This window comes from Esox lucius, chromosome 8, assembly GCF_011004845.1.
Source record: "Esox lucius isolate fEsoLuc1 chromosome 8, fEsoLuc1.pri, whole genome shotgun sequence".
NCBI classification, from domain to species: Eukaryota; Metazoa; Chordata; class Actinopteri; order Esociformes; family Esocidae; genus Esox; species Esox lucius.
The window spans coordinates 25,450,601-25,473,210 of record NC_047576.1 but is presented as its reverse complement, the minus strand read 5'-3'; the positions used below and the strand labels follow the sequence as shown (position 1 = coordinate 25,473,210).

Below are 22,610 nucleotides of genomic sequence, written 5' to 3'. Positions count from 1 at the left end.
AATCAACCTGGAGATAGAATTGCAAAACACACACTCTCCCTGATCAGATCTAGCATTCTCTGTCATTTGTTTTCTGAAAGATTGACGGATTGTTTCCTCAATAATTTATTTGAAAAAAGAATCATGCCCAGGCCTGGTTAACTCTTGACTCTTTATAATATTGTCCTTTTCAAATATGTCCCCTATTGTTTGCTATTGCTAAGGGTTTTGTGTACTCTAATTTGCCTACCTACTGTGAAATATGCAGTATAAGACTCAGGTTTGGATGTTTAATATGCTTGCAAATGTAGCAATATCACAAAAAAACTAATTTTGTTTAAGCAATTGGCCTTTTGTAGTTGTGGTCACTTCACAGAGATGAATAGAGGACACATTCCTATTATTTTCATTATGGAGTGCACATGCAGTGCCATTGATTGATTCCACCATTTCAATACAGTTGACTGGCGAGGACCTCCTGAAAGGTATTCACTCCATATTGTGTCCAGAGTTGATTCTGCTACTCCTAAAAAAACAGCCAATGAGAGGGTAAGAGGGGTGGGGTATCTCTGTGTTTCATCTAGCAGAGATACTGTAGATAAAAACATAGATACTGGATGTACAGCTCTGGAAAAAATTAAGAGACCACTGCATAGGTTTTTCTTTCCTTTCCAACAAAGTTTTGAAAGGAAAGTTTTGAGTGAGGAACATAAGCATTCAATTTGGTCTCTTAATTTTAACCCTTCTGTTCCTCACTCAATACCTTCCTTTTCGACTATTTTTGGAATGGAAAGAAAAAGGTGCAGTGGTCTCTTAATTTTTTCTGGAGCTGTAAATAAAACATAGATAAAGTTCCATTCAAATATTTGGACACACAAAAATGTCCATAATGTCAAAGTGAATAATAAATTAAAAAAAAGTGCTAAACATTAAAAAGGTGATTGCATAACTATTCAACCCATTTTGTAAATATTTGATAGAGGCACCTATGGCAGCAGATACAGCCATGAGATTATTTGAATAAGTCTCATTATATGAAGTTACATAAAAACACGAATATTCTCAAATAAAAATATCCTAACATTAAATCTGCATTTTAAACCTATAGTCGTTGTATCTTTTCAAATACAAAATGGATGTATAGAAGTAGTCAGTGTCTTGTAAAAATACTTATGTATCAAAACCTTTTAACCACACCTCCAAAATATTTTTCACTTCTGCAAGGTCACTAACCTACATAGCGCCCTCTGTCTTGATAAAGACTTGATGAAATGTAGCTATAATCCGAGGATATCATTTGAAACTCTGCAGCACCTCGATACCTTTACAACTGGCTGAACTGTACCTTGTTACCCTACTTGCTGGACCAGTAGGTGGCATCAGTGTAACACCATCTTGAAAGAAAGTGCAATGGGCCGTTTTTCTTTCCAAAAAAGACCAGCGTCACACTGTTTAAACCTTTAGTGTTCGACATATGGTGGGAAAAACATGAAGTAAAACTTTTTGGTTAACCTCTAAGCAGTATGTGTAAAAAACAGAATTCCCTTCTTTTACCGGTAGAATGAGCAGACATCATTTGGTAGAGAAACCATGTAAATGTATTTATTCACTTTATTGTTTTGTTTGTTGGCTCCTCAGGTGACTAACTACAAGCAAGACGGTTTCAAAAACGACTGCAGTGAATGACAAGAACAAAGTCTCACTCTGCTGGGCAATAAAAACAAATAAAATTGCAATGGTAGTATTTTGGCATACATTATTATTAGTACTCAGGTACATTTTTGAAAGGGGAGTGGTGAGTGTAAAGTTGCTCTGCAAGTCTCTTCAGTTTTAGGATTCTCTTCAGAGCCCAGAGGGGAGTCATGACAGACATGATCTCTTATAATGCTTATGAGAGGCACAGGCCATGAAAGCCACAACTTGTGGCAGAACATACACCCAATAGCCAGTTTATTAGCTACACTTATCTAGTCTCAGGTAGGCCTTTTGCCTCCAAGGTCAGTTGCATTGTGCATTCAGCACCCCTGTGTGGTAAAGAGTGATTATTTGTGGCCTAGCTTGATTGCAACAATCACACCACAGTATAAGTTGTTTAGATCATGTTTTTTCCCTATTGTAATGTTTCATCGAACAACAACTAAACCAGGAACGTCACTAGAAATTACTGGATAGTGGGGCTAAGCCTCGGTTTGGGGGGACAAACTGGGCATACTCCCCTAAACATATTTTCATCATGTATTTCAAGTTATTTTTGGTCAAGGTTGGCTAAAAGTATACCTGTCTCATAGTTTGTGTTAGACACTGATCTAATTACTTAAATTCTATCCAAGTAAAGAAAAGTCCACTAAATCCAGCACCAACCAAAAGCACAGAAACTGCCAAAATACCAAAATACTTTTGTCAACTATGCCTATAGAGTCATTTCAAAACAGATTTAGTCATTAGCCTATTCATCTCAGAATGAAGTCATTAAAAGTCATACTGAGTAAAAAAAGAAACATTAAATAACTAGATCTCTCTTCCTCAGCACAGAATATATTGAAATATGTTAACTTCAAACACAAACAAACATACATCTCTGAAACACTTACAATTTTGCTACTGTGTTCTGTTGAAACTGAGGAATTTACCTTTACTAATTTCATAGAACCTATTATCGGGCATATCCAACAGCAATTTTGAAACATTTTAAAATCCAAAAAAATGTTTTAACCTACATACATTTCTATAAAAAATGCTAGTAAGCTAGCTGAAAAGGTATATTGACTAGCAAAATGTACTGTTGATTTACAGTGCATTTACATTTTGAACTTGAGTGGATTTACTCCTCGGACCACTAGAAACAGCCGATGGTAAGGGAGACGTTGGCTACTATTTACATAAGAGAGCACACTTTAGATGAGCGAGTTACGTTCAAAGCATCACACTCTACTGAACACTCTACCGAACACACTGCCAAATGAACACGATTTTATAAAATGTCTATACAATTTGTAAGAAGTTTAAGATGCAATGGAACATGTGACGAAAAAAAGAAATCACTGAGAAATTATATTGACTATTTATTTCAGGTGGCTAAATAATAATTTAGGGGGCCTAAAGCCCCACTAAAATAGGTCAAGTGACATCCCTGAACTAAACCTTTTGACCATGTCTGCATTCTTAATTTAACCACATGATTCGTTGTTTGCGTTAACAAGCAAGTTTACCTAATAAAGAGGCTAGATTGTATATTACTGTTCTGAATCAGTTAGTAAACAAGTTTGTATGTAAGCTATCTGTGAGGATACTGTCTTTGCCTGTTCAGATTATTATCAAATATTGTACAGAGTTACTTATACTTATAGTTACTCAGACTCTTCCATCGATTTTTCCAGGTATGCTATCATGCTATGGTCAGCAAGGTGATTGCTTTTAGAGCTGATGATTGCTTACTAAACCTATAATCAGCTCAGACCAGACGGATAAAATCAACACAACGATTAAATAACTAATTATAAAGTCTTTATTGGGGTCTTTAAAGAGTGCAACTCATAAACAGTTTTCACCCAGAAAAGGAGAACATGTGCCAGATGGTGTCCCCTTACAACTCCTGTCTCCACTCTCCTGGCCACGCGTTCCCATCAGGAGTGGGTGACCAGTGTGGGATGGGTGTCCAGTGTGGGGTGGCTGACCAGTGTGGGGTGGGTTACCAGTGTGGGGTGGGTGACCAGTGTGGGATGGGTGTCCAGTGTGGGGTGGCTGACCAGTGTGGGGTGGGTGTCCAGTGTGGGGTGGCTGACCAATGTGGGGTGGCTGACCAGTGTGGGGTGGGTGTCCTGTGTGGGGGGGCTGACCAGTGTGGGGTGGGTGTCCTGTGTGGGGTGGCTGACCAGTGTGGGGTGGCTGACCAGTGTGGGGTGGGTGAACTGTGTTGATAACTCTGTTGGCAGTTCTCAGTGGTACAAAGGCACGCAGGCCTTCAAAATGCTCTCTCCTTTCTCTGGCTCAACTTCAAGGGCTCATCCCAGAACCCTCCATCTTGCAGCATGGGTCCAAAGGCAGCTCTCTGAAAATGTTTATAAAATAAATGTTTCCATCATTGTGAGGTGTACTGTGGCTCCGGTCTAAATCAACCATTACACCTTATGCAGTTGTGGAGTTCTGAGAGGATTTAATTTGTATAAAACAATAATAAACTAATATAGTGAAACTTTCACCTTGAATGAGGGCAAGATGTAGCTATTAGCATATTGCGGACACCTGTGAAATCCACTCAGTATCCTACATATGTTTGATTTGGGATTGGGTCTGTATTAACTGTATACTTAGGACCTGATCACCTATGTGAGGCAACTTACTACAATGTTTATTTTGATGTAATCTTTTACATAATATGTGTGTGCAGTCACTTGAGACATTTTGCATATCTTACCTGCATATGGTTGCATCAGGTTTACTGTCAGAGGGAGTGCCTCGTCTTCCACAAACTCTCCCAAATTTTGTCCTGTTTTTCAATTAAGGTACAGTCAACAAACTCCTACTTCAGGACATGCCAGCTGCACACCTCCGTGATGATTGCAGTAATTATTGAGAATCCAAGCTTTGTGCTAGCTTTGCTTCTTTCTGCAGCAGATCTGGAAACATTTTGAATGTTTTTCCTGTTCGCATAGGCAGGACAAGAGATGAACGTCCTATCTTCTCAGTTGTTTTTTTGTTGTTCTTCACCTCTTTCGCAGTAAAAGCAGTTCAAGCTCTAGCGCTTGCATTTCATGCACAGAAATGTTTGCTTCTGAGGAACAACTGGACACACTCGCCAGACCGTTACTGCTCTGTTGCTAACGGGCTAGCAAGCTAGATTGTAGACACTAGCTTCACAGGTTGTCATTAGCTATAGTCTTGGACCCTCTTGCCTGATAGCTACCAGAGATGGTGACGGGTATGGACATGCTACACAAAGGGACCCGCTGTCTCAGAAACCAGCCCCACCTCCGTCCTGCCATTGCCCAATCACATAAGTAAAAAATTATGCCTTAACCATGAGGACACTTTAACCACCCTACATTTGACAAGAAAGTATTCCTAGTCCACTATAAGGAAAAAATAAAAAGTTTGGGACACATCATCACATAGCTAGAATGACTACAAAGAGCACTGACCATTATTAATTAGCAAGGAACCAAACCTCTAACATTTCTAAATCAAATATAGTTTATTATTTTAATATAGCCAACACCCATTTGCTTTGTATTAATGCCCGGATCACACCTACATCCACACATGTATGCATCATCTGGGTATGTGTGTTTCAAAAACCCAACATACAACCGCTGACCGATTCCGCCCAGCCTATTCCGCTTCATATTTGATGCATTCAGAACCCTCTGCAACGAAATGCTGCATGACAATTAATTGCACTGTATCAAAATGCAATGACGCTGTAGGTGTGTTCGAGAGCTATGGCTGAATTAAGACCACATACCACAAAAAAGTTAAATCACGATTGACAAACCTCTAACTTATTAATACAAACATGTAAAGCTGAACAAATCCATAAAAAACCAATGAACAGAAAAACATATATATACAAAAACACCTTATGTCTGAATGTGCAGCTCTCATTGTTGTTTGCACTTCAGTGTGGGACTCTTGGGAGTGGGTTCTTTTTTGGAGCCCTTCCTGAGTTTCCTACGTAAAGATGAAGCAAAGGACTTTGGGACTTGTTCCAACTCACCCGAAGCCTGTGTGGCCTCATCTTCAGTCTCACCTGCAACTTCAAAAACAGCCTGGCCATGACCTGCAGCTATCTGACCTGTTGCCCCACATATGTCCAGCTCGCCTGTCAAAGCCTTGCCTAAATCCTGACTTACTACCTCGATTGTAGCCTTGTTTGTTATCTCACCTGTCCCTTCAGCCTGGACCTGACACTGACTTCCTGACTCGCCCTCTGCCTGCGTGGTGCAAGCTGACTCTGTTGCCACCTTCCCCTTTGAGGAAACCTCTGTGACCAGGTGACTTTCCTCTTCCTCTGATGCCACACTAAGGTTGTTCACGTCCTCTAGATTCTGGAATACTGAGCGGTCACCCAGATATGGCAAATCAGAACCCTGCTCTTGCTCATAGCCCAGAGACTCAGTCTGCACAACATATGAACTAGACTCAACAAGCTGTGGACTTGATTCAAATTCATACAGTGAACTGGAATGTAACCTCTGTGTTTCTGCCACCCAGTCTGTGGAAACAAGTAGAGGTACTTCTTTCTCTGACTCCGCTTGGCCTACTGACTTTGTGGTTGACGAAGCCTCTACTTTCTTTACTCTCTCCACAGCAACCGAGCCTCCATACTCCACCTCATCTGCTACATTCTCACTGTCCTCTGTTTCTTCTTCGTCAGCAATTTGAGAGGTGACCAGACTTTCTGTCATCTTTTCCGCAGATAGCTTTACCTCACCAGTTGCTTCTACATATGGAGTAACTGCTGTTGGGACCTGGCCATGTATATTGTTCTCAGAGTCTAGTGCTTCACTCCATCCTTCTGTCTCGGTCTCCACAACCACCTCAGTGTCCTCTCTATCTGGAGCTGACTCTTCTAATGTTTCACTCTGTACCACAGAGGTATTCTCCTCTGGTTCCTCAGAAGACTCCACCTCTCCCTTCATCTCTTTTTCCACCTCGCTCTCCATGTCTTCCATTTCTCCCCCCACATTTGTTTCTATCGCTTCCTGCTCTTCTTCCTCCAACTCTCTCTCTGATTCTCCCTCCACTTCTCCCTCCATCTCTCCCTCCACTTCCTCCTCCTTCTCTCCCTCCACTTCCTCCTCTATCTCTCCCTCCATGTCTCCCTCCATCTCTCCCTCCACCATTGTTTCTATCGCTTCCTGCTCTTCTCCTTCCACCTCTCCATCCACCTCTCTCTCCTCTTCTTCCTCCATCTCTCCCTCCACCTCCAATTCTCCCTCCACCTCTCTCTCCTCTTCTTCCTCCATCTCTCCCTCCACCTCCAAATCTCCCTCCACCTCTCTCTCCTCTTCTTCCTCCATCTCTCCCTCCACCTCCAATTCTCCCTCCACCTCTCTCTCCTCTTCTTCCTCCATCTCTCCCTCCACCTCCAAATCTCCCTCCACCTCTCTCTCCTCTTCTTCCTCCACCTCTCCCTCCACCTCTCTCTCCTCTTCTTCCTCCATCTCTCCCTCCACCCCCACCTCTTCCTCCACCGCTCTCCCCAAATCTCCTTCCACCTCTCCCTCCACCTCTCTCTCCTCTTTTTCCTCCATCTCTCCCTCCACCTCCACATCTTCCTCCACCGCTCTCCCCAAATCTCCTTCCACCTCTCTCTCCTCTTCTCCCTCCATCTCTCCCTCCACATCTTCCTCCACCGCTCTCCCCAAATCTCCTTCCACCTCTCTCTCCTCTTCTCCCTCCATCTCTCCCTCCACCTCCACATCTTCCTCCACCGCTCTCCCCAAATCTCCTTCCACCTCTCCCTCCACCTCTCTCTCCTCTTCTTCTGACACCAGGTTGTCCTCAGGACTAGTCTCCTGGCCATGAAGGACACTGTAACCTGGTCTTAGCAATTCTGATTCTAAGAAAACCTCCCCAGGTGCTTCTGCCTCCTCTTCCTGCTTATCTGAGTGTCTATCTAATGTGAACTGATCTAACTGGAGCATTGACATCACCTCTTCCTCTGTTATACACTCCTCTTGGCTATTAGTGACATAATCCACTGTCATCTGATTTAATAATTCTGCTGATTCTACCATCACTTTTTCTGTAATACCCTCTTCCTGTTGACTGTCTGGGACTGGAAGCACTGTTAGCTCAACTTCCTGCCATTTTGACACTACTTCCTCCTGTGGAATTTGCTCTGAGTCTTCCTCGACTATCTGATCAGTATCAAGTAGATCTATGATGGTTTTCTCAGTTGGCTGGTCTGTGTCAAGTAGATCTATAATCTCTTCTTCTGCAGAAGTGAATTCAACTAGACCTGTCATTTCTGATGTGAACATAAAGGCTTCTCCTGATGACGCCTGCTCCACCATGGACTCATCCTCATCAGATAGCTGGTCCTCTGACACAGCTTTTTCTGCGATCTGCTTTTCTTCTTCCTCTTTTTCATCATCCATCTCTTCTTCCTCCTCCTCCTCCTCCTCCTCTTCCTCCTCCTCCTCCTCTTCCTCCTCCTCTTCCTCCTCCTCCTCTTCCTCCTCTTCCTCCTCTTCCTCCTCCTCTAAAGAGTCACCAGGTTCACTATGGCCCTCAAACAGAACTTTACTCTCAACATCTGCCACTGCCATTGACTCAACAGATTCAGCTATTGGCCCCGCCCCCTCATGCATCAAGTGACCTGTGACATACCCTGGTGGGCTCTGTGGCACCCACATTGGGATTCCTTGTGATCCCATAAATATCTGCCCTTCCCCCCCTGGACCCATTCCAAACGACCCAGCCCCAACATTCCCAACCCTAACTCCACCAGGTCCAAATCCAATTATTCTGGCCTCAGCTGGACCAACCCCATTCTGCCTGACCTCTGTAAAGGTTTGTCCAGGCAGAACACCATATAGCCCCCCATCAACCCCACCCATGCCCCAGGCTGCCGAACCTACAACCCCCTGAGGGGGAGCAGCCTCCCTAACCAGGAATGCACCCCTGGGCAAACTGCCCTGAGAAGGTACACCTGGGACTCCTACCCGCTGCGGATCACCTAGAACATTGACCTGCCTCTCCACGTAGACGTAGTTACCATTAGGGCCTTGCCCAGCGACAGGCACACCACCAAAACTCGCCATGGGTAAGGAGCCTTGGATCCACCCAGGACTGCCAGGGCTCCCTGTCCCCAGAATGGTGGGGCTGGTTGGGCTACCAGGACTAACTGGGCTGGTGGAGGTCTCTGATATGACCCTGTTGTCTTGGATGACCAGGCCACCCAAGCTTCCGGACCCAAGGGGCCTGTTGACCACTACCAAGTGCTGTAGGTTATTGGTGGAGCTGCCATCAGACACTACATACTGAATGGGCTGCATCACAGGCTGCATCATGGGCTGTATGGTGCTGTAGAACATTGGCTGCTGCTGCAGAAGGATGGTCTGGGTGGGGGGGGGTGACTGACTAACGTTGGAGAAGTGAGTAACTATCCTGTTAGGCGGACTGGTAGCAGGCAGTTGTTGGAAAACTTTGCTGACGCCGGCAGATGATTGGTTGATGGTGGTGTCGCTAACAGAGGATTTGGTGACATTAATGTGGCTAGAAGTGACCACGCTTTCTCTTTCAATTTCAGGGAGCTTTGGCTGAGTGACGAGTTCGACAACCTGCTTCACTCTGGCTTCTGGTGGAGGTTTTGGAGTGCAGATGCCAGCCAGGGTCTTGAACTTCGGCCCCAGGTCGTTGAGGAACTGGAGGTCGCCGTCGTCACCCAGGAGGCTGCCGCAGCCCAACGAGCCCGCAGGAGAACCCTGGCCCTCGTAGTCGTATACCAACAGACCATCATGTAGTGGAGGGTACTGAGATGCTGCCCTCTGAGTGAAGAAATAAGAAAGGCACATTCCTGATCACAACTTTCATCATACAGCATACATGTTAGGTGATATATGATTTGGACCTTAACTGTAATCATACAATGCGTTTTCGACTGTTTCTGAACGATTTAAGTATTTTTATTTATAACAACTATCGCAAACTTATACCTCTGAGTAGTACTTTTCCAAAACATCATCTGGGAGTGCTATGTCATAAAGGTCTTCATCGACACGTGAGCTGTGTGTCCCATATCTGGAACGCATGGTGCCACTGCCCAGTCCCATACTAGCCCCATAGCCTCCAACACTCTGGAGTCCATAGCTACAGTCCATTTCCAGGTTCATATGTCCGAGTCTCTGTTCCTGGCTCAGTGTGTGCATCTCCTCCCTGAAGACACCACTGGTCTGACGCAGAGAGTTGCTGGTATTACGTGACAACTGTGTCACAACGTTAGCGGCTGCAGGAAAACTTAGGAGCGGCACTTCCTACAAAAACACGCCGATATACAGACAGGCAGTCAGAGAAACATGTTGAAAATCTTCAATTATTTAAATCAATTATTTAGTCAAAATGTAAAGTCAACACATATGTGCAGTATGTCAAACTGCATGTTGATGTTTGTAATTGGGAAGATTTGATGTGTAATGGCAATACGTCACACAGTCGATACCTTATAAAGTCCAACACAGGGACTTGAATTTGACCTCACCTTGTCTTCCCCTTTGCCCTCTGTGTGGTATGAAATGAGGTGTTCCTTGGTGTCAAACGGCAGGTCAGTGAACTGGTCAGAGAACGCTCCTCCCCCCATATCACCTCTACACTGGCATAACAGCAGCATCAGAGGAACCACTGCCCAGAACAACAGGAAACCCGAAATCAGGACCAATGCGTGCCTGTCCATCTGTCTGAACTGTGGCAATCCTCCAAATGTCCTTGCAAAGTGTCTGACTGTTTGTGTTTGTGTCTGTCTGTGTGTTTACAATGTCTTAGCTTCACTCACGTAACAGCACGCAGCTAGCTAAGATGAGCAGTCCAATGGCGGGGGTGCCGATGTTGGTGGAGGGGCTTTTCTGGAGCATACTGACAGACCTGGGGCTGCACTCCTCCCCCTCCGCGCAGGTACACACCTCCACCGTGATCAGCTCTGGCTCCGGGCAGGACAGGCCCTGCTTGTCTGCTACTGCTACCATTATGTCATACACACCTGGCCACAACATTTTTGTAGAACGCAGGACGACTGTTTTATCTAGAAAGAGATGAGGAGGTAGAGCGGGAGCCAGAGGAGAGAGGCTTTACTGTGAAGCACAGTTCTCTTTTTAAACAACATAAGTCTATTCACATTTTATTTAGCTAGCAGACGCTTTCATCAAGAGCACTAGCGCAAGAACAATCACGGTTAAGTGCTTTTCTCAAGGGAAAAACAGCATTTTCTTTGCGGGATTCTGAGTGATGACCTTGCCACTACTAGCCAAACACTGGAACCACTAGATCATCTGACTACTAGTCACTGGCCTTAGCTCACTTGCATACTTTTATCATGGTAGATACTATAATGCCTACAATATAATTTGACTGTCATATGCTTCTGGAAAGGGGATTGATAGCTGTTACAAACAGTGCAGGTAACCAAGGGTAACATTATCCCATTCCTCTTGTTAGTGGGGGATATTTTAACAACTGATGGTCCATATACATGCCATTTCCGCTCTTACCATTGACATGTTCTACCTCCCAGTCTCCAGTTGTACCCTTGGCCACCACAGTGAAATTGAATGGAGGACCATTGGGCCAAGCATCTTCATCGAATGCTGTGACGGAAACTTTGCGTTCATCGGAGCACAAACTCTCATGGTTTGAGGTCAGAGCGGGGCAGTTGTCATTGGAGTCCTTCACCTGGATGGCTATTGTGCCTGTGGCTGTCTTAGAGGGCATGTCTGCAAAACAATGTGTCTTCATAATCAAATACAGCACAGCTGAGGCAAGGATCAGTTGTAGCTATGGATTCAGAGCTTTGAGGGCTTCATTTCATACTATGCATTTACATTTTGCGGGTAAACTCTGATCTGTGAGGCTGATAGCGTTGAGTGTGAGGCTTGCATGATGAATCAGCATGTCATTGTAGTGATGCAGTTCGACAGGTTCTGTCCTTGCCGTACTTTCCAGATGGATTATACTTGTCAAATATTTCTACTTGCTCACATGAACATTAAACTAATTAAGGGGAAGGTGAAAGTTGAGCAACACACCCAGCTGTCTTAGATCATTAATTAATTGGCAAGAATTGACTTTATAGACTGTATTTTATTATTTTTGACAGTTAACGTTGAGACTAACTTGTAACAGGCTAATTTATGTTGTCTTTCTCGGGAAAGCAAAAAATAGTATTCCAGTACATTTCAGTATCAAAGCCTAGCTAGATGCTAATGGGTTGTTACATTTTATTTAAATCACCTTTGAATAAAACTCTATATAGACCGATGGTAGAAGTCATCAGCAAGTAATATCTGTTTGTATTGCTATTTGTATTGCTATCTGTTTGTATTGCTATGTGTCACCCAGAACATAAAATCAATCCTAGTTTCTAGATAATTAACAAAATAAATAAGAAATATTTGTTTTAAGAAAATAAATGCCTAAAATAGTTATGCACATGTGTGTTTAGAATATTTCCAGTGGTATTAAACACAACCTCATATGTTTTCCAGAGATAAAGGCAGGGATGTTTCATGGTAGCATGGGGTTTGCAATATTGGTCACCTTTCATCACCTCCCCTTACTTAAATATTTTGCTGTTTAAAATATAAAGTATAACATTTTAAGATTTTTGTTAGACAATAGAAATACCCTAAATACCTTGGGTCATGCAGAGTATCTTGGCAAAGTATGTCCCATTCACCAGGAACTTAGACTCTCGATCTGGCGTCTTGGTAAGTTTGATTTCAGCTGTCTTCTCATCTATGGTCACCCAGTTGTCTGGGTCATAGACTTTGGCATACCTGAATGATGCAGTAAGGAAAATTGAAGAAAAACACTCACAGATGCATCTTTATGTCCCAATCTGCCTGTCATTCATGTTTTTTGGCATCTTAGCTGTTATGTTTCTATTGCTCACCAGAGAGATCTTTACAAGTCTCTGGTCATGTCTTTGGTCATTCCTACTAACCTTACATCCTCAGCTGGTTTCCCTGTATCTTTGTCCGTGGCAGTATATGTGGCAATCACGCCATCCTTTGGCATCTCTTTGGGATCCTCAGAGACAGGCACAGGTTTGATTTTAGGCTTGAATGCCGGACCTTCTGGCAAGTTGTTAACTGCGATTGAAACTGGGTAGCTCTTTCCACCTGTAGGATCTGGCTTTGGTTTCGGCTTCACATTGGGACCAGGCTTAAGCCCAGCCCCTCCTCCAACTTCAGGCCCTGCTCCAGCATCTGTGTCCACCCCCACATCAACTCCCACGTCCACCCCTACATCTACACCAGCCTCAGCCCCGGCCTCTGCCCCGGCCCCTGCTCCGGCTCCGGCCCCCGCTCCCGCCCCCGCTCCCGCCCCCGCTCCGGCCCCCGCTCCCGCCCCCGCTCCGGCTCCAGCCCCTGCTCCAGCCCCTGCTCCAGTTCCCGGCCCTCCCCCTTCCCCTGCATAAACCTCCACATCCATCCCAACAGCGTTCCCAGCTACAAATGGAGCTACGTTCTCAATGAGCAGTCCAAGCTCCAGTTTCTGGACTTCCTCAAAATCTACTGCCTGTGGGTGTAAGATGTGAAGAAAAGTAAATCCAGCTTGCTGTAAACATGTGCATTTACATTGCTGACTCTGACTACAAACCACATGTGAAAATAAAATCAGGTTATACCTTAATTAGCTTCAGAATGCCCTCGTTGGTGGCTGGGTCTGTCTCAATGGAGAAGAGTCCGTCCTCATTGCCTTTGGTGATGTGAAAGACGGCCAGCCAGTTATCAGTGTGTTCCAGGTCTTTGTCTTCTGCTTTGATCCTCATCACTACGACATCAACAGTGTTCTCATCAACATTTCCTGCATACTGACAAAACAATTAGAAGGATTGAAGTTAGTCTCAGTAAGTGGCAGATTAATTTGGTGATTATTTATGTAACAAGCCGAGTTTGCCTTTTAAAGTGAAATCCTCACATTACATCTATTAATTCTTGGAGTATAATTTAATTCCCCTGGTCCCTACAGGTTTCCAATCCAAATATGAAAGGGGAAGTTATGGTTTTTAGCTATTCTTTATGTTGTAGTATTTAAAACTAACCAGTATCTAAACTAAAAAAATTAAAAAGGACTCCATCCTTTTTTTTCCCTCAACAGATTGTCACCCCCTGGCATGGAAAAAGCAACATGTGAAGAATGCTCTGTACAGGCTGGAATATAGGCTGTAGTTGAGACCTGCTCCTTCTCCAGTGTTGGGACATTGTCATTGATGTCCAGGACCTTTACTTGTACGGTCCCTGTTCCTGATAGGCCACCAGCTGCCCCGTCCAAATCGGTCCCCTGGACGATTAGAGTATACGAATCAACAGTCTGAAAGAGAGGGAGCAAAGGCACATTCACCAATTGATAATTTATATCAGTGGTCAAATACTTTAGCTCTTTAGATTGAGATTGTCTGTGGTAAACTAGATATGTCTGTCTATCTGAAAGGTCCACCCAGAATATCTGGATGACTGTCAGCGATTTAAGTACTGTTGGTACCTCTCTGTCCAGAGGACTCAATCCTTGGTGTAGAGTTTCCCTGTGTTTGCATCAATGGTGAACATGCTTCCAGACCCTGCTGGTTCCTGGCTGATGATCTTGTAATGGATCTTAGAGTTGATGGTTCCCTCCTGATCGTCATCTTTCCCAATGATCTGCATGATTTCTGTGCCTGGTGTTTCACAGGGTAGGGTGCAATGGGATAGATCACTGTGAGATGTGATATTCCTAAGACAAGCCAGGCCCAATTGAAACATACTAATGTGTGTCTGGGTTTGTTAAACAGTGTGTCATTTATTGTATGATGTATTTGCCAGTAGAAGTCTAAACACCCCTACTTTTTACATGTACAAAATACATGTAAAAAAGGAAAACATTAGATTTGTTTCCCTTATGAATTACATAAATTTTTCCACATTATCAAAATGAAAGAAAAAGTAAAAGTAAACCCAAAAACACTTTTGATAGCATATACAGCTCCGGAAAAAATTAAGAGACCACTGCTCCTTTTTCAATTCCTTTCCAAAAAAGTCGAAAAGGAAGGTTTTGAGTGAGGAACAGAAGGGTTCAAATTAAGAGACCACTGCAAATTGAACCCTTGTGTTCCTCACTCAGAACTTTCCTTTTCAACTTTTTTTGGAAAGGAAAGAAGTCATAAGTCTCCTTGTCTATTTCCATCTGTAAATAACTCTGTTGTACAAATGTATGATCTGGGAGATTTAGCCTTACTGTGCAGAGTTATACATAACATGAATAATTTTACGAAGGTTTTTCCAACTTTTCACAATTGCTCACACTCAGTAAATATGATTCATTGCCATTAATGCAATATTCAAACCATTATATGCATACTCAGGACTGAGGCTGGACCACAAAAGAACACCATATTTACTGAACTTGATTGATTTTTAACAAAAACTAAGAATATACTGTAGTGTTGCCTGGATAGTGTTTAGTTGAATGTAATTCAAAATGTTTCAAAGCTTTAATGGCTGCTAAATAGGCTTCCAGAAAAATACCTCTGGGATGTGAAGGCTAACAATCAACACATGTAGTGTATACTTTTTATTTTACTGGAAATGTGGAGTAAATAGTCTACATTAATACGTGACCTCTTTTTAATTCAATAAATTTGTTGATGTTATTTATGAGTGCAAAATGACTGCCAAAGGGCTGCGTGGGCTTTCATTGTTGGGTTCTGTACATAATCTGGTAGTGCAGTTGGAAGTAAAAGAAGGATGTGTCTACCTGCTTCACTGGACTCTTTGATGGACCCAGTGTGCAAGTCAAAATAAGGCGGGTTATCGTTCACATCGAAGACATGAATCTGTAGAGGAATGTCTGCTTCCGCCATTGTCCCATTCATGTACTTGGCCACTCCGGTCAACTGGAATATGGGGAAAATAATAATGTATATATATTTATTATATTACAGTTGTGGTGAAACTTATGCATACCCTTGAACATTTCGTAATATACAATTTGTACCATTTGAAAAGAAAACATGAGTGAGCAGGCAAAACACATATTTTATTTCTTATAAGGGTTTCACATTCAACTGTTGGGCATGACATGTATCTGCAAAAAAGCAGAACAACATTTAAATGCTAATTTTAATACATACGATTTCGTTTCTCAAGGAGTGATATGTGTTGATATCACTCCATGAGAAAATAAATCGTATGTATTAAAATTTGTGCTAGCAACAAGTATATTTACATTTTCATTGCACTGATTTGAAACTGCCAGCTATAACATGGGTTCTTACAAGAGGATATCATTATTTCAATGTAAATGCATTTCATTTAGCCATCTGAATTTTCTTAAAAATACATTTTTGGAGAGAAAATAAAACATAAGGCAAAATCTAACACTGCACAAAATGCAACTTTTCACAGGAATAAAAATGTGGATCTTGTTTAAAATGTGAGTTAAAGAAATATTTCCAATGTTAAAAACAAAGCTTTTTAAATTTACATTTGACATTTTAGTCAATTGGCAGATGCTTTTATCCAGTGCAATTTACAACTAATGCATTCTTCTTAAGACCGCTAGATGAGAAATGTAAATATCACAGCCCTATCAAACACCCTATACAAAATGTTTATCAGGGATGTCAGGGCAATGGCTTAATGAAATAAAAACATAATTTAAATATTACCAAATTAACATAATTATTTAAATTCTTGAAAAGTTAATTTGTCAATTGTCCATATCAAAGGTTTCATCTCTCTGCGTTATGAAAACAAACCTTTTCATATTTGTGTTTTTTTTTCATCGGAAATAATTGCTTCCATGTGTGAGCAACCATAAACTTTCTCAGAAATGTATTTTAGTAAAAGAATAGCTTTCAAATGTTTAGTAAAATGGGTTTTATGTCTGAACACTATGAGCCAGTTGTTCACGGACCAGAGATTCAGCCTGGTCTTTGCCTAAAAATGAGGGTCAATGGAATATCTCTATTGAGCTAGATTGTTTTGCCTGTGTAGCCACTATTTAGCACATTTGAACTGTGTAAACTTGATGCTACTAGTTATACAATTTGACTGTGTGTAACTTGATGGTACTGAGTTATCACATTTGACTATGTGAAACTTGATGCTACTAGTTATCACATTTGACTGGTGTGAAACTTGATGGTACTAGTTATCACATTTGACTGTGTAAAACTTGATGGTACTAGTTATCACATTTGACTGTGTGAAACTTGATGGTACTAGTTATCACATTTGACTGTGTAAAACTTGATGGTACTAGTTATCACATTTGACTATGTGAAACTTGATGGTACTAGTTATCACATTTGACTATCTGAAACTTGATGGTACTAGTTATCACATTTGACTGTGTGAAACTTGATGGTGCTAGTTATCACATTTGACTGAGTGAAACTTGATGGTGCTAGTTATCACATTTGACTGAGTGAAACTTGATCGGTACTTATCACATTTGACTGTGTAAAACCTAGCAGTGCTACTTACTTTCAGAGGCTATCCAACAAACACCTAAGTATTGTTATCAGCCATGTCTTTCTTATACATGTTAACTTCATAAAGTCAAGAGAACTCACGTTGTACACAGGGCATTTCTCCCGGTCAGAATGCCTCTGATGCGGACAAAGCCGTTCTCTGGATTGACAATGAAGAGATTAAATGGGGGTCTGTCAGCCCCCTCCCCCTTCAGAGAATACAGCACCTTGGCATTTCTGTCCATATCAGAGCGGATCTGAACAGAGGAATTACATACAAATATCAGTAAAAATATACAGAGTCACAGGGATAATGATAATTTCTCAATACCCGTCTTATACTCTACAGTTAAAAAGGTATATTAATGAGGTTTCATTATATTTCATCCTTCCATAATGACCTGATATCTGATTACCTTTCATAATGAATCAAGTGAAAAAAACTTCCAAACTAATGTTGTTCAGCCTTTCCTGCCAATACTAACCTGGCAACCAAGAATGTGTTACACCAAACAGGCCAACTCTGAGATTTTCTTTTACTAATCAGACTCAGTTCTGAAAAAGATCTGAAGTGAAAAAATCCAGTGTGATTGGTCAAAAGTAAGTAATTGGTGATTTTTTTTATCGTTATTGGACTGCCTGTCTAAACATACCCGGATGTTTCAGAAACCTGCTCTTGGTTTAATTTCTGAGAGAGTTACGTTTCTAAAGACATCCCCTAGAACCCATGTGAGTTATAAATATTGTTTGTTTTCCTTTGAAATACTTGTTCTATTGAGCCTTCCCACAGTGCCAGATGGCGGAGTGGGTTTGTACTTTTGCGACCATTTAATCTGTTCCATTGTGTCAGCCAAGCTCAATCAAGTACAGCAAATTTTTGGAAACAAACAATCAAAGAGATAAGGAATTGGCTAGATGTTCTCAACGAGCATGTGTAATCATGAAACCTACACATTATTGTCATTGTGATCAGTTGAAAGGTGCTATGTTGTGAGTTAGTTATTTTACTCTACCTTGGCGATGTACTCTTTCTGTGTGTAGTCTACATTCTCCGTGAGTCTGGAAGGAGGCAGTATCCATTCTCTTTTTTGTCTCTTGAGCTTCTTCCTACGATTTGATTCTTTTGCATCAACACTAAGAATCTGGAATACAGTAGAATCCATTCAGAGTTACTGATAATGTCATGCAGTTACCTCCGTGTAGTGTCATTATAACGTGTCTGCATGTTTACTGATAATGTCATACACAGTGTTCAGTGTTGTCACATGAACAGATATAATCAAATATTTAGAAAAATGTGAGGGGTTTACTCACTTTTGTGAAATACTGTAGTAACCTTCGCAAAGTGTCATTATCATGTGTCTATTTGTTTACTGGTATATCAGTTTGCCGAAACCTGCTAAAGTCTCTCTATTCATTTTGTTACATGCATATAAAATTGTAGAGAATATACTTCCAAACCATCCATTTTGGAGGCACCCTGTATAGAACATTTACTGACAGTACATATCACATATTTACTCAAACATGTTACATATCATTTGATCTGCATTTGTATTCACCTTCTCTTATTATATTTGTGATTGCCACCAATGATAAGTCTAAAGACCAGCCTTTGTATTGAATACCTAAAATTAGGTTTTTATAAAAATTATGAATGAGTCTTGCTTTATGTATACATATTTATATCTAAAATGTGTTGTGTCAATTATTTGGTGAAATGTATGTAAGTCATTTCCTATACGTCTGCAACCTTTGGTAGACGTGCTTATGTCGACCATTGTAATTAGTGATTGCCAAACATTTATTTGGATTCCTTTTTACATTTGAATTTTCGTTGATTAGTTGATTCTACCATTTCTGCTGACTTGCATAAATAATTGATTGCAGACAATTATTTTTTAAATATGTATTTTTTTGTCTACTTCAATTTAAGAGATTATATGCGTTCTTCACACACAGTCATTCTTCTTTCATCACTCAGATTTTTCTGAAATGTATTCCTCTGATCCAGGTTTCTCTGTTTCTTATTTAATATTGCAACTAGACAGTACACAAACTCAAATACCTGTTGAAACTAGACTGAAGTAAATTAACTAGAGGACACTAACACCCTCTGGACACATAGCATTACCTCTAGACCTGTCTATCACGAACCTCCCAAAGGCCACTTCAGACATTTCACACCCTCATCTTAATCTTACACTGGCACACCTGATTCATTTGACTAATTAAACCAGGTGTGCCAGATAAGGGTTTAAAAAAGTGAACCGACGTCAAAATCCTAAATACACATTAAGAAGCCGCAAATATTGTATGTGGGAACCTCCTTTGCTTGTAGGCAAAACATTCGCAAAATGAACCTAAACTGAAGTTGACCTCTTCAATCCTATAGGCTTGCAGTATCTCCTGAAAGGAAATCACAAAAGAGGCAGTGACATGTCATGTAGACTGTGAGATGTCCCTGCTGACAGGTTGCATAAGCTGCTCGTTAGGTGTGAACCATTGCAGGAAAGTAATAGCCATGGCAGAATTCATGTAAGGTGCAGCCATCTGCTCTGTTGAACGAAAGGTACCAAATTGATTTCAGTCATACAAGACTGGACCTTGTATGTCTGGAGAAACCAAAGTAATATAATTGTCGAGTAACTTGGATGTGAATTAGTGGTGTCACGATATACGTAGAGTATATAAAAGTTGAGTCATTTCTTAAACTTTTGATAGAAGTACTTACTGTATGTCCAATTGTGACCATTTCGTTGTCGGAAGTATATTTAGATATCACGATAACCGTGATATCTAGAAAATGAAATATTGTTATAATGTTAATAATACACATATGATAATACCTTATTCACTAGACTAAAATGACGTTGGTGTTGAAATCAATTTGTTAGCCCCGCCAGAACCTCTGGGAGAGACCCGCAAATATGCTTCATTTTTATAGCCTATTCACTTGGAGAAAATTACGTTGTATTTTTCCAAAAACTCCTCTCGGTTTTTCTATGGCTTATTCATGTCACCTGTGGACAAACAATGCATGTGCTTAAACTAAAAGTCTGGACCTACACACTGGCGTTTGAATTAACGCAAAGATGCGCAATGTTCGTAGCCTATTCACTAAGTGATAATTTGTTGTATTTTCCCAAAAACTCATTATGGTTTGAGGCCTTGTGGATCTTTTGTTTATCAGTTCATCTGGTTGCCTTTTCACTATCCATTAAGTGTAGTTGTTCTTTTGACGCTTTGTTTTGTTTTATTTGTACAGTTATGGTTACAGAAACCTCCCTACACTCATATTTTTGTTATTCAATTTCCAATAAAGAGACAAAACACACAATAAACAAATTTGAAGATCCATGTGACTGATGGCATTATAATTTGTTTCTTCCGATTTTCTATACAGGGAATTCTTTTAGACACAATAATGTAGAAAAAATCTGATATTATGACAGCCCTAATGTGAATATACTTATTAGAGTTATATCAAACCACATGTATGCAAGTACACAGTAGTCAGGTACACGCTACAAATGGTTGTATGGTATGTAACCGTTAGCCTGCTGTTAGCTGTCTTTGTTCATACATGTCCATCAGTGTATCTTCGGTATTGTAGCTGATCTAATCCCTCAACAGATAGAGATTTACCTTTTCCTGCTTCTACCTTTTTTGTAGAAAAAAACCTGAATACTTTTTAGGTTCAACTCGTTTTTTAACCTAAGGCCCTTGAGGCCTGTGTGTGTTTCTGTGTGTGTGTGTGTGTGTGTGTCTGTGTGTGTCTGTGTGTGTCTGTGTGTGTCTGTGTGTCTGTGTGTGTCTGTGTGTCTGTGTGTCTGTGTGTGTGTGTGTGTGTCTGTGTGTGTCTGTGTGTGTCTGTGTGTGTCTGTGTGTCTGTGTTTGTCGACTCCGTAATCTATGGTATGTGAATTGTCTGTAGTCTCTGTATTTCTAGTTCTGTACATAATGTATGTGACTAAGCGTTTGTTTTTTCTCCTTATTCTCCTTTCCACTGTTCCAGATTGGGCCGTTTGGTAGCTGGAATATGTCTAGTTTGTTTGAGAAGCACCCGGAACCAAACGCATTCTTTTTGGCTTCCCTGCATAAATCACACGTTAATGACGGTCATTTTTCATGTCTGCATGGAATGAACCGAATGCTGTAATTAATGTGCCAGGCTAATTAAAGGAATGGTATTGCATATGACCTCTAACATAAATTAAACAATTTTTGTAATGACTCATTTAAGGTTCGGACCTAAGCAGGTGATACTGACCTCTCAATTTAAAATGTCACTATTTCAGACATGTTCAATGGTTTAAACAGATCACACTGACATCTGATTTGAAATAAAGGATTTACACGCAGACACATGTTAGACTTTCAATACAACATTTCACTATTGGAGTAATGACATGTTTAAAGCTTAACCCCGAACGTGGTATGTCAACCTCTTATTAACATATACATTTTAGAAACGCAGGGAAACTCACCAGTGCAAGTCCAAGGACAAGTAGCAAGCAGATTCCAACATGCCCGACCCCAGCCATGACAGTGAGCTAGAGCCTGCACCATTCAGACATGTATCTAAACTACAGAGACTGCACCGTCTATTCGGTCAATGTGCATGTATGTCCCCCTTTCTCTTCAGTGTCTCGCTCTCTGTCACAATGTGGACGTTAGGGTTGGGGATTCATTAGGGGGGTGTTATTAATAGGAGGGGAGGGAGGTGTCTTATGAACATGCTCCTCAGACATGCATACACCTATGTCCTCCAATAACCATTACCTCTACCCCCTTTCACAACCACTCCTCCCTCAGCTGCCCCCTCCCATAATCACTCTTGCTCCATTTTTTTCTTCTCCCCTCCGTCCCTCCCTCTATACCTAGACTTTCCTCTACCCCGACAAATCCTCCCTCCTAGTAAATATTTTTTAAAGGTGTTTTTCTGTTTGGTGCTGACACTGAAATTAGCTTCCAGCCAGGGTGGAAGCAGGCCCTCAGGCAGTAACTCTTCAGCATAGCTCTGCCTGTACTCTAAGGCGTGTCCCAAATGGCACCTCATTCCTAGTGCCCTAGTATGGATGGGACCTGTACACCGAATAGGGTGCCAATAAGAACGTGTTCCTTTGGTTTTAGTGTATTGTGTAACACCGTATCAGTGTAATCAGTGAGAATTACTGAAGTGATGGTGTGGAATGATTTAAACCCTCTGTTGTTAGGGCAACAGTTGAGACCCAGGAAGTACTGGTTAGGGCTGACTATGATGTTAGGAAGTTAATTCAGGAAATAGTTTATTGAAGTAGGAGTAGAAATACAATGATTACTGTATTGCTGTGATAATGTATTTGGTTTATGTTATATGGTGCAATTCCATTGACTGGTATACCTGCTGATTGGGCCAGTACCCAAATGATTGCTAGTTTGAATCCACAAGCGGACACGTTGTTGTACCCATGAGCAA

At 41.4% G+C, this 22,610-nt stretch overlaps 1 protein-coding gene across 1 annotated transcript; it reads right to left on the bottom strand.

Moving 5' to 3' along the window:
* Positions 1–7,893: 7,893 nt before the first annotated feature.
* On the bottom strand, positions 7,894–21,810 carry si:ch73-74h11.1 (desmoglein-2). The gene is given in 16 exon segments (XM_034293855.1): positions 7,894–7,918; positions 8,113–9,473; positions 9,642–9,959; positions 10,184–10,323; positions 10,475–10,720; positions 11,187–11,408; positions 12,328–12,470; positions 12,638–13,215; positions 13,325–13,510; positions 13,876–14,166; positions 14,202–14,353; positions 15,430–15,568; positions 17,252–17,280; positions 17,283–17,406; positions 18,163–18,291; positions 21,640–21,810. Coding segments are annotated over 16 exon segments (4,140 nt in total). The 5' UTR covers positions 21,697–21,810.
* Positions 21,811–22,610: the final 800 nt, after the last annotated feature.